This window comes from Amblyomma americanum, chromosome 5, assembly GCF_052857255.1.
Source record: "Amblyomma americanum isolate KBUSLIRL-KWMA chromosome 5, ASM5285725v1, whole genome shotgun sequence".
NCBI classification, from domain to species: Eukaryota; Metazoa; Arthropoda; class Arachnida; order Ixodida; family Ixodidae; genus Amblyomma; species Amblyomma americanum.
In genome coordinates this window covers 152,758,054-152,770,477 of record NC_135501.1, presented here as the reverse complement: position 1 = coordinate 152,770,477, position 12,424 = coordinate 152,758,054, and the positions used below count along the sequence as shown (strand labels likewise).

At 45.6% G+C, this 12,424-nt stretch overlaps 1 protein-coding gene across 2 annotated transcripts; it reads right to left on the bottom strand.

The window, feature by feature from the left end:
• Window positions 1-4,257: 4,257 nt before the first annotated feature.
• Window positions 4,258-12,038, bottom strand: LOC144132836 (maleylacetoacetate isomerase-like). 2 transcript variants are annotated; one of them, XM_077665518.1, is made up of 7 exons: window positions 11,895-12,038; window positions 11,242-11,293; window positions 11,029-11,096; window positions 8,645-8,725; window positions 7,298-7,375; window positions 5,386-5,512; window positions 4,258-4,638 (listed from the first exon to the last, which is right to left on the bottom strand). In XM_077665518.1, exons 1-7 carry the CDS (start codon window positions 11,907-11,909, stop codon window positions 4,403-4,405), a joined length of 657 nt encoding a protein of 218 aa, XP_077521644.1. In that variant the 5' UTR covers window positions 11,910-12,038; the 3' UTR covers window positions 4,258-4,402. The 2 variants fall into 2 exon arrangements, with proteins under 2 accessions (XP_077521644.1, XP_077521645.1); XM_077665519.1 differs by lacking the exon at window positions 11,895-12,038 and adding an exon at window positions 11,436-11,696.
• Window positions 12,039-12,424: the final 386 nt, after the last annotated feature.

The following is a 12,424-nucleotide window of genomic DNA, read 5'->3' as shown; positions in this document are numbered from 1 at the left end:
CCCTGTGCTGTGCTATGTCAGTGCACGTTAAAGAAACCCATGCGGTCGAAATTATTCTGGAGCCCTCCACTGTGCGGCACCTCTACCTTCCTTTAGTCTTTCACTCCCTCCTTTATCCCTTACGGCGCGGTTTAGGTGTCCACCGGGATGTCACACATATTGCGCCATTTCCTTTCCTCAAAAACCAGTTGTCTGAAGAAATTGAAAATGAAATGAAAATTAAAATTGACTTTGGGGGAAAGAAATGGCGCAGTATCTGTCTCGCATATCGGCCGACACCTGAACCGCGCTGTAAGAAAACGGATAAAGGAGGGACCAAGAGAACAATGGAAGAAATAGGTACCGTAGTGGAGGGCTCCGGAAGAATTTCGACGACCTCGGGATCTTTAACGCGCACTGACATCGCACAGCACACGGGCGCCTTAGCGTTTCGCCTCCATCGAAACAGCCGCCGCGACAAATTGAAATAATATAATAATAATAATTGGTATTGGGGGAAAGGAAATGGCGCAGTATCTGTCTCATATATCGTTGGACACCTGAACCGCGCCGTAAGGGAAGGGATAGAGGAGGAAGTGTAAGAGGGAAGGAAGAGAGAGGTGCCGTAGTGGAGGGCTCCGGAATAATTTCGACCACCTGGGGATCTTTAATGTGCACTGACATCGCACAGCACACGGGCGCCTTAGCGTTTTTCCTCCATAAAAACGCAGCCGCCGCTGTCGGGCAAATTGAAAACGGAAAATTGGTTTTGGGAAAGGAAATGGCGCAGTATCTGCTCACATATCGGCGGACACCTGAACCGCGCCGTAAGAGAAGGGATAAAGGAGGTATAGAAAGAAGAAAGAGGTGCTGTAGTGGAGGGCTCCAGAATAATTCGACCACCTGGGAATCTTTACGTGCACTGACATCGCACAGGATACGGGCGCCGGCCGCCGCGGTCGGGTTAGAACCCGGGTACTCCGGATCAGTAGCCGAGCGCCCAATATCTCTATGTGGTCGAATTATTCCGGAGCCCTCCACTACGGCACCTCGTTCTCTCCCTCCTTTATCCCTTACCATACCGAGCGGTTCAGGCGTCCGCCGATATGTGAGGCAGATACTGCGCCATTTTCTTTCCCCAAAAACCAATTTCTCAATTTCTTCTGAAAATTGGTTTTTGGCGAAAGGAAACGGCGGCTGCGTTTTTATGGAGGAAAAACGCTAAGGCGCCCGTGTGCTGTGCGATGTCAGTGCACGTTAAAGATCCCCAGGTGGTCGAAATTATTCCGGAGCCCTCCACTACGGCACCTCTTTCTTCCTTTCTTCTTTCACTCCCTCCTTTGTCCCTTCCCTTACGGCGCGGTTCAGGGGTCCAATGATATATGAGACAGATACTGCGCCATTTCCTTTCCCCCAAAAAACCAATTAAAAAAAAGGAAATGGCGCAGTATCTGGCTCGCATCTCGGCGGACACCTGAACTGCGCCGTGACGGAAGGGATAAAGGCGATGGACTGAAAGAAGGGAGAAAGAGGTGCCGTAGCGGAGGGCCCCGGAATAATTTCGACCACCTGGGCATCTTTAACGTACGCTGACATCGCACAGCACACGGGCGCCTTTGCGTTTCGCATCCATTGAAACGGTGCCGCCGTGGTCGGGTTCGAACCCGGGTACTCCGCATCAGCCGAGCGCCGTAGCCACTGAGCCACCGCGGCGGGTAAAATTTCTGTTCAACTCAATTGGTTTTTGAGGAAAGGAAATGGCGCAGTATGTCACATCTCGGTGGACGAAATGTTTTCACTAGCAGCATCTTGTCTTCGAGACATAGGCATGGGGCCACGAACTTGAACGCCTTCTGATTGCATTGCCCTGCTCTACGCTGGACATCGCTGCCGGGGCTTGACCCGCTAAAATCGAGTCCACAAAACGCGGAGGCGCCGCGGTTTTGGGCTTGCTAAGCCTAACACTCACACGACTTGCTTCGCGTTCAGTTCAAACGAGGCTATATTGCTTCTGCATCTGATGATGAATATGAGGTACTGACATGCCCTTTGAATCGGGTGAGCACCCTTCGCTAGGCGCCCTAGCCGACAGGCAAAGTTCTACGAGAGCCGCTGGGAGAGGCGTCACTAGGGCCAGCTGGGGAAACCGGTGCGGTAGTCTGGTGCGTCATACTCCGCTCTCGGAGACCCCATGCATCATCTCCTCTATCCGCATGTCGCGGTCTCTTCGCTGCATCTGCACCTCCGCTCTGAGGTGATAACTGTGCGCCCCTAGTGACTCCTCTGGCAGCTGGGACGTACGACATGAGGTGCTTACAATGCTCTCGAGGCCCCGTATGGTCTGCTCGCTCACGCTCATTAGCCGGCTACGCTCACGCGAGGGGCTGCCTTTCGGTTGACTGCCTCTGGTGATGCTGGACCTTGAGGGCGGGGTCGGCGGTGAGCCCAGAGGGGTCGGGGTGACGACGCTGGCAGAGCCTCGACTTGCAGACCACCGCGACGGCGGCTGGTTCGAGCTCCTCTTTCTCGGCCGCTCCGAGGGCGCCTCCGTGGATGGCGGCAGGTCGGGGCTGCTCGGCGACGAGGGGACGGGACCCGTGGGTACATCGGTGCTTCCGCTCATCGCGCCGTTCATTCTTCTTCTACTTCGACCACGAACAGTGCGGCTCGAGAGCGCATGGGCGCGTGTAGCGCTGTCCGTCGGAGGATAAAAAATATTGCTGATTATAAATGATGATAATATACCCACTTTCCTCACAGAGGGCGCGTTTAAATGAAGGCGATGCGCAAAAGGCGCCCGTGTGCTTTGCGATGTCAGTGCACGTTAAAGATCCCCAGATGGTCGAAATTATTCCGGACCCTTCCACTACAGTACCTCTTTCTCTTTCTTCTGACTTCCACCTGCCTCCCTTCCCTTGCGGCGCGGTTCAGGTCTCCACCGGGACATAAGACAGTTACTACGCGATTTCCTTTTGTCAAAACCACTGTAATTATATGAGTGAAGGAAGGTGGGAGTGAAACGTGCCGCAGTGGAGGGCTTCAGAATAATTGCGACCACCTGGGGATCTTTAGCGGTGCGCTGACATCGCACAGCTCCAGCTATTTAGCCAGGCGCTCTAACCACGCGGCCTCTGCGGCGGGTTATATTGAGTTGTATCGTTCGCAGATGGCCATAGGAAGCACTACAAACGCAAGAAACCTTATGTCCCGCTTTTATTGGTTATTTCGCTAACAAAGAGTGACAGCACACACTATGGTATAAACCTGCTCGCATAAAATTCCTTTCGAGATGCCGTTTTTTTTAAAACCGCCATCTCTAAAGCCGCAGGTTTCATACCTATGCAGAGTCGTCGCCTCACCGTCAAGTGTCTGTGCACTGGTTCTTGAGGTGCCGTAACTGTTTCACTGCTCGTCAGACACCTCAGTCGTGCCATGAGGCAAAAGAAGGGAGAAAGAGGCACCGTAGTGGAGGGCTCTGGATAAATTGGGACCACTTGAGGTTCCGTAGCCTAACGTGTACAACATCGCACATAAGCATCTTTTTGAGTTTCGCCTCAATCGAAATGCAACCTGTAATGGAAACTCTTGTAATGGAAACTCTCCATTACAGGTCAAGGTGAGAGTCCGAGACTCGCCCCCACATAAAAAATGTTTGTTGAAAAAAATTAATTTGTATGATTGATGAAATACCAAGAAATGCAATGTTCAAATAGGACTGCCCCCTCCGACAGCCACCTACAAATCTCTCCCATCTTCCACATCAGCAAAAGGCTTTCCTTGCTGAATATTTTTTGAGCAAAAGAAACCCACTGCTATCAACCCATATGATTATGCTGTAGGTCATGCAGTTCTGTTATGAAACACAAAAACATCTGTCACCTGCACAACATTTTGTCTTTGAGTTCATTCTCTAGGCATCCCAAGGGCAAGTAAAAGCACATTTTTCCCCCACAGTAGAGTTGAGCACATAGCAAGATTTTTTTTTTCGTAAGGGCCCAAGGTAAATGTATCTGAAAGTGGGGGGGGGGGGGGGGTGCTGTGCTGACCGGTGCATGCCCAGCAAGAGCACTCTCAGGATGGTCAGGTGGTTGCTGGACCCTTCCTTGGATATGTGCCGAAGTAGTACTGAGACAGTTTTATTTAGATAAAGGTGCACTCAGAAGTCATTCCTGCCCGATGGATCGCAATCTTCAATCTGCAGGCTGCTCCTTTAAACGTGAGCACTGCACAAACGAGTCGAGACAACTTGTGCAGGCCAGTATGAAGAATACCTACAACTACGAAAATACAAATTTATTTTTAATAAAGATTGCGAGTTGCCCACAACTTTTGAAAATAGCCAGGATGCCCAAGTGTAGCACAATAAAGGCTGGTGGATAATATGCAGTAAAAAAACAGTTGGCAAGGCATTTTGCAAAGGTGTTCAGTTTGTTTCCCTGAGTTCCGGTGGGGTGTCTGGCTGACGAGAGGGATGGGCAGCTTTGAATGCAGGCAAGCTTTCAAGCGCAGTGCTGACACGTGACAGCGTCGGGAACTGGCTCATGTCCAGCTTGAAACGGTTGGCATTGTACACTTGAGGCACCAGGCAGGCGTCCGCAATGGTCACTTCGTCACCGACACAGTACTTTCCAGCCGTCTTGGCAAGTGTGGCTTCCAGAGCTGCACAATGACGTGATGAGAAGCAAAATATTTCGAAACTTAATTCACCACGATCACTGGAGAATTTCAAGGTGATGTTTACAGCAACACAAAGCTGGGTGCTTACATCACTTGGCAGTTAAGTTTGCATGCTGGATTTCCGTGTCTTTCCTTACAGCACATGTTTAAAACAAAGTTGTGTCTTATGAAACCCAAAACACACGTCACTGCTTCATGAGCAAACATGGGTATACTACAGGCCTTAACAGCAGAACACACATAAATTTCTGTCGCCAGCTTATTTATGCTCGAAACTTCTTAACTCTGAAAAAACTATGCCAGTTTTGAGCACACGAAATACTATTAACAACTGAACACTAGGAGTAACATATTTAAATAGTTTCCAAATTCTTCTACTGTTCCCACCAATTGCATACCAGTGACCTTACTGAAGGAGTTCCCATGGTACAAAGTACATCTGGAAAAGCTGTGCCACCAACATTACTAAGAAAACACAGTGGTCTTTTAAAGTGTAAACAGACCTAATGCAATGAAGCAGGACACATGCACTGTTAGGGCAAGTGTTTCTATGCATATCCAGCTGAACTTGGACCAAAGATTCACTGTTAGTATCTGACCTTTGATCAAACTCTTTAAAAGCAGAAGCCCCTCTCAATAATTTAACAGCAATGAAGATATTAACCTAACGTAGTCTATGAAGCCTGCTATGTAAAGTAGCTTGACAAAGTGGCGCAGACACCATCTCACCTTTGAAACCTTTGGTAATAAAGTGGACAGCCCATTCGTTCCTCTTGGACTCATCTAGGCGCAATAGAACGTTCAGGTTCTGCAATGGCTGAATGCCTGAAGCAATCAGCTCCGCCACAGCTCGGGCCTAAGAAATGAATGCACATTGTAAATGTCAACCCAGATGAAGCAAAGTTACCAGCGGATATGACTGACAATTATCTCAAAGCTGGATAAGTGACCATCACCAGTAACTTCCTCATAGCTGCGTATTAACTGTCATAGAGTAGCAAAACAAACCACAGTGAAGTAGCAGGTTTATATACTCATGCAAAAAACAAAAAAACTGATACAGATCTTAATAAGCTAAACAACGGGGCTGGCTGATGAATGATCAGTAATGAAATAGTGCTTAAACAAGGAACAAACAGAAGAACAAATGGAACATACCATTCATTAACCCTTTATACATGACAGGTATGTCTAAAATATGTCACTGCTTTGCACAGAAAGCGAAGGAAATGAGCAAAGCAGCAATAAAACCACAACGCCTGTTACTAAATGGCTGAAATGCACAGCAACCGACATGTCCAAGTAGCTTTTAAGGGGAAAAGTAGAGAATATGGTCTGTGCTGCTACAAACCCTTGTCAAACATTACAGCATGAAGTAAAAGCTTATACCCCTGCTACACGGAAAATTTAACGTCATTCTAACCGAATGTCATTCGATGCATCGAATGTCATTTGGTCTCATTCGGTGCTACACGGTAAAAAATAATGTAATTCAAAAATGATGGCAGTGAAGGTCAGTGAAAAAAATATAGTGCAATTGAAAGACATCAGCGCACATAAAAGACGTCTGAAATTGTTATGTGGTGTTTCTAAAGCGGGTGAGAACATTTCTGTACAATAATATAAGCTTTAAATATTATTTCTGGAAATTCTCCAGCACTTAAGCCATAAAAAGCCAAGCCAAGTACAAAGTCACCCACAAATTTGATAAATGTAAACAAACAAAATGGCTGACGCGGCAGAGCGCTGAGGCATGCGGAGCGTGGGAATGACTTCGAAAAGGTGAAGTGCTCAGTTACATCTTTAGGTACTTGCGAGCTAAACGAACATGGAATGCCAACCAGCAAGAAACACGCAACCCAAAATGATCGACGGTCGCGAGAAAGGACCTGCTTCACAGCCGGCCGCTGCCGTTGGCTGCTGCTGGGACCGAGAGTAACAGCTATCCACGACAGCTTTTAGTGTCAAGAGGTTCGCACCAAAATTAATATTTCTTTAGCAGAACTAAATAAATACAATTTCTAACTTTGGCAGTGCGCATGCTATTTTTTTGCGTCACTTGTTTCTGTTGCGTATCTGGTGTCCAGAGTACACATTCGGTTCGAGATCGAATGCAAATGAGTTCCCCTAACTCATTCGATGGTGAATGTCATTCCAAGCAAATGACATTAAATGTTCCCGTGTAGCAGCAGATTACTGGCATTAGGTAGTTGCAAATGTCATTTGATGGGAATGATATTAAATTTGCCGTGTGGCAGGGGTATTAGACCGAAAGCAAGTGCTTCATTTTACGTTCACACCCAATGTCTGCACGCAACCAGTAAGAGTTCTGGCACTAGTGACAGGTCACCAGAATCTTCCTTCAATAGAGACTGCTCCACATTTGGCGTGCTCTGCAATGTAAATGAAGCTGGATATGTTCCATGCTACTAATCAGTTCCACTTATCCGCTTCACACAATAAATTTAATTTTTGAAAAATGTAGGTACTTACCACAACTAAAGCCAATCCTCACAGACTTTAGCTGAGAGAAGTTGGAAAGGTTGACACAACCTGCATCATAAAGCTGCCAGCAATGGCTCTATACAATGGAAGTACTATATAGTGCTTGAAAGCAGCATGTGTGAAAACTTGTAAATACCTTTGCACGTTGTGCTGGCTCTTTTGGCAGTAATCTGGGCTCCGGGAATTTATCTTCCAGGTACTCAATGATAGCGAGCTGCATTGTAACACAACAGATTAGAAAGATGCATGCTCCAACCTTTGCACAGCAGTTGCTGTTAGCCTCTTAAGTCTCACCAGCTATGGCACATATTGTTTATATTTGGCATGTTTTGCAATTAAATCTTCGTGCACTGTGACCCATCCTAATCCGCTTAATAAAGGTGTGAACATCATCCTATTCAGCTTTGAGCATTAATCGCGTGAATGAAACAGCACATAAGATGCCGAAGAACATGGCAAGGCTGCAGTGACAAAATGGCTGAAATGAGCACTGCTACTGACATCAGCTGTGCTAGCAGATAAGCACTCCTAACAACAGCAGCACTGCATCCATGTCTTACCAGTGCTTGAAGCCTTAAGTACAAACTATAAAATAGTCCAAAATACGAAGTTGCGTGTGACAGAGTATCACCAGATGGTAAAGGCAGGACATAAAATTCTGCAAATATCTGTCTAAGGAATGAGCTACAACAAAGTTGTAACTTCGGCTTGTAGGTTGATTTTCACGAAGCCGTTGTGCATCAGTAGACAAAGAGTGAAGAATGTGTGCGTAAATGTCTCAACTTGGTCCCTTGTCAACTAATATGCTTTGGCTTCGCGAGTAAGCCTGGGCAACATAACATATAAGTCAGTTGTCATAGTTAATGCAAGCAGTTTGCACTGCTGCAAAAAGTTATTGACATCTGCGCTTTAAAAGAAGCCTTCCTAAGTCCCTTTACCTTTAGCACATGTAACCAGGTTCGACTCCGTAGTTCATATGCACTGCTGTCAGCATGTGCGAAAAATACAAAAACAGGAAAGTGCAATGGTCATATAGAGCTGTAAACATGTTGTTCCAATGCAGATCATTGCAGTTTCTTGGTGACTTCAATACTTATGGCATACTGTGACCAAGCAACATTTAAAGAGGGTGCAGCCCACCGCGGAGGCAGTGCCACTGATGGCACCATTCATGCTCTCATGGCTGCTTGCCTGCAGATCACCGGTGGCTGTAATGTGTGTGTGAAATGGCGCAAGACAGCAGCATGTATTTCTGGTATTCAAAGCCTCAACTGTGCTACATTTTTTGTGATGTCAGCACAGATAAGAAGCAAAGCATCTAACTGCGTACTCCAAATATACTGCTTGAACACTGACCAGACACTTCAGAGGTGGCTACTAACCAGGGCATCAGCAAGTTAAGCCACAGGCTTTTCAAAAAGAGAGAAGAAAGATAAGAAAAATTTAACATAAAAAGCAAACAAACAGAGCAAAACACACTTACAGATTGTGTGAATGTCTCTCCATTATGCACCAAAGCTGGCACCTGCTCCATTGGGTTCACCTTAATAAATTCAGCCGAGTGCTGCAAGATGAAAAGCAAAAGGCAAGGGCAGGTTGGCATATGCTGAACGAATGGTCACAAGAAACAGTGCACAGCCTAGACCTTACTAAAAGAGATCTCTTGGTATAGATACTTAGAGGCCTCTATATAAAGAGATCAAGTATTGTTGATACAGATCTACAATTATTGTTGATACAGCCAACTTTCTAAAATGAAAACCAAGAAGGCTCTGGAGTAGACAAACTAAACTTGGTTTTAAGGAACTAAGTCTTGCGAATACGGCTGTGGTACGAACAACTGCTCTTCTTCATAGACAGCTATACTGCTAAATTCTCGGTTTTGTGAAATGCTAACAGGCTCACCACAATGCTGAAATGGGGTTTCATTTTAGAACACAGCACTTCAAGAAATGTCTACCTACCTCTAACGTATCACAGAGAAAGCACGATAGATTTCTTGGCTGGTTACATTATTGTAATGGAAAGAATCCTCCCTTGACATTATGCACTGAACTCTAAAGCTTTTACAGTTTTTTTAACAAACCATGCTAAGCAATGGTATTTAGAGATCAAATGCATGACAGCAGTTATGTGCTAAGATTACAACAGAGCTGATTCTTGGGCCCTTTGGTGGCACATACTGCCTGTTGCAACGCTAAATGTGCACTATGCGAAAGCTGCTTGTTTTGGGTCGTGAATGCTGCAGACAATTATAATTAATCAAGTTTTGACGTATTGGTTTCACAAAATAAAATGAAGATGATGAACAAAAAAAATTCTGACCAAACCAGGAAAGTGTGTCTCCCAAACTTGCTATTGAAAAAGCAAGACTGTCGTGTGCCATTTCTGCGTCAAATTCCAGTGCGAATAAGTGAGCAATTTAACCGAGAGAAGCATTTTACTATGCGCGTTTTGCGTTGCAACAGTCTGTATTGACAAAGGCATTAAGTGCATACTGATGAGGACATGCGACAGAGACAGCACACAGTGTTAGGATTGCAGCTGGTTTAAAAGTTCTTGACCAGTTTACAACCCTTACTAGGTCTTAAAACTGCCAACAAACGAAACATGGTCACACTAACCTGCATGACTTAGAGCTACTACTCGAGAATGAATAATTAACTAGAACTCAAAGAAAACACTGCTTGTGAAATTAGGCACATGATTTTCATAATTTCAGGCAAAATCAATATATCCTGCATGTCCATGCAATCTTGAATACAAAGCTGCAAGCAAGCGGAACAAGAAAATAGAAATTATTGTGCTTGCAAGCAATTTGGCCGTTGACCAGATTTACTGATCATTTTTCAAGCGCTGGATGAGGAAAATGTGGCTAATAAGCACATGGTGATGTTTAACCCTCCACTTATTACATTTCTACATGCGTACTGTACAAGACCCATATTGCAAGAAGCATTGTAAATGTATGCCCCCTTTCTTCACTGAGCAGCAGTGTATATATTTTCTATTCACATAGAAATGCTCATCATTTCGCAGTCACTGTCCTAATATATCAGTCCTCTTAAAAATTAAATGAGAAAATTTTTGCAAAAAGTGCCCAAAGGGTATACACAGAATTACAACACACACATAGCAGAATAATTTGAACTGCATTGCACATTTTTGTCTAGTTAAATACGAACTAGCAGCCAAAAGGCTCCATGCACCACTAACTACTTGCAAGTACAACAGATATAATACAATATATGACAATATTTTAATTTCACTTAACAAGCCACTGTCAAGTAGAAAGGGGCTGGAAAAGGGCGATTAAGAATTCCTTTAGTTTTCTTACACTCTGAAAGCGATATGCCATGAAAACGGCTGTGCACCAGTTGTCAGGCGCATATCAAAATCCTGTCTCCCTTTGAAACATAGAAGTGACCTGTTGTTTACAGTAAAGTTCTTGTTTTTGGAAGGGGAGAACCGCAGAATGCATTATGCACAGAACAGTGGAATACTTTGCAAGCCATTTAAGGGGCATATATATAGTATTGAAAGCACTTCTATATTACAGCACATGCATTATTTCTATATTATAATGCATGCAAATGATATAGTTGCTGAAGCTGCAAAGAAGTTGTCGAGAATTAAACCAATTGGGGCATCTGTTTCCGTAAATGCATATCTACATGAAATTCATCGCCAAACTTTTTGCCAGCAAGCTCACTGTGTTGCTGAAAGAAACAGATGCAGTTGCAGCACTCTAATCAATTTCTAAAGAGAGACTAGTGAACCTGACCACCTGGGACCCTTTGTGCACGACAGAGCCATGGTACAGCAGAGTAAGGCCAAGGACTGATATCCAAGTCCAACTGCACTCACCTGTTCGCCCCCATCCTTGATAAGGTTTACAGCTTTGTACTCGTAGTCGACGTTTTTCCAGGCAAGGGCTGCAAGTAGACGGGAACAGGCAACGTTTACGTGAATGGCATGAGTATTTTGCTGCGGTCTGGCAAAAACTGGGGAATGTAATAACGCCTAAGGGCGAACTGCCGACGACGAAAATTTCTATCAGAATGCGTATTACGTACTCACCAATGCGAACCCTGTATGCGCAGGAACTCCTAAAATAGGAGTACAGAACGGGCTGCAAAGATAATGAAAATTGCCGCAAGTATGTAAACAAGAACGAAGCAAGTTAAAATGCTCATATAGTTATTTTCAAAACGGTTTTTACTCCAGTACTTCATAACATTTTCGCTCGAGACATCAGAGGGACCGGTACAAACCTTGGATGTCATCGCTGCAGTATGCACGATTTGCGCGCGCGTAAGCGTTTCGAGTGAAGGAGAGCGACTGCACCGACGTGGACTTTCCGAGTGAAAGCGCTAATCAGCAGCCAAAAACGATCTAGCCGGCGGGAGAGGCAGCCTTGAGTCTACTCTTCTTTCGCTTAACAGCGCGCCAGAAAAAGTAGTCAAACAGCTCCTCCGTGCGCCCTCGCCAAACAGTTGCCGGAGGCGTTGGGAGGAGATATGCTGTCTGACATTCCTTCCGGCCTTTTCCATTGGGCTTGCAGACTTTGCTTTTGCACACTTTATCAGTTCTCTTAACGAAAAAATGTTCCGAAAGCCTCGATAAGTGCGCCTGTGACACAGCTTAACAACGAAACTTGTTGCACAGAGCGGAGACCAATTCTTCAAAACATAACACGCACGTCCTGCAAGACAACGCATCATCCAACGCACCTTTAACGTAGCCATGCTGCTAGTTCCGAACGTCGAGTGATTTGATGCCGGCCTCGAGCAGCCTCAGCTTTTCTTGCACATTTTTAGCGATCAGCTGTAACTTTTCGCATGGCCCCCTGGGCAGCGGGTATCGCCAGTCTCGATCGCATCACGATAGATGGGGACACCAGTAGCACTTGTGCTCCTTGTTATCCTTGTGCGGGACCTTTAGCTAATAATAATAATAATTGTTTTTTGTGGAAATGAAATGGCGCTGTATCTGTCTCATATATCGACGGACACCTGAACCGCGCCGTAAGGGAAGAGATAAGGAGGGAGTGAAAGAAGAAAGGAAAGAAGAGGTGCCGTAGTGGAGGGCTCCGGTATAATTTCGACCACCTGGGGATCTTTAACGTGCACTGACATCGCACAGCACACGGGCGCCTTAGCGTTTCGCCTCCATAAAAACCCGACACCGGAGTTCCCGGGTTCGAACCCGACCGGCGGCTGCGTTTTTATGGAAGCGAAACGCTAAGGCGTCCAACGTTACT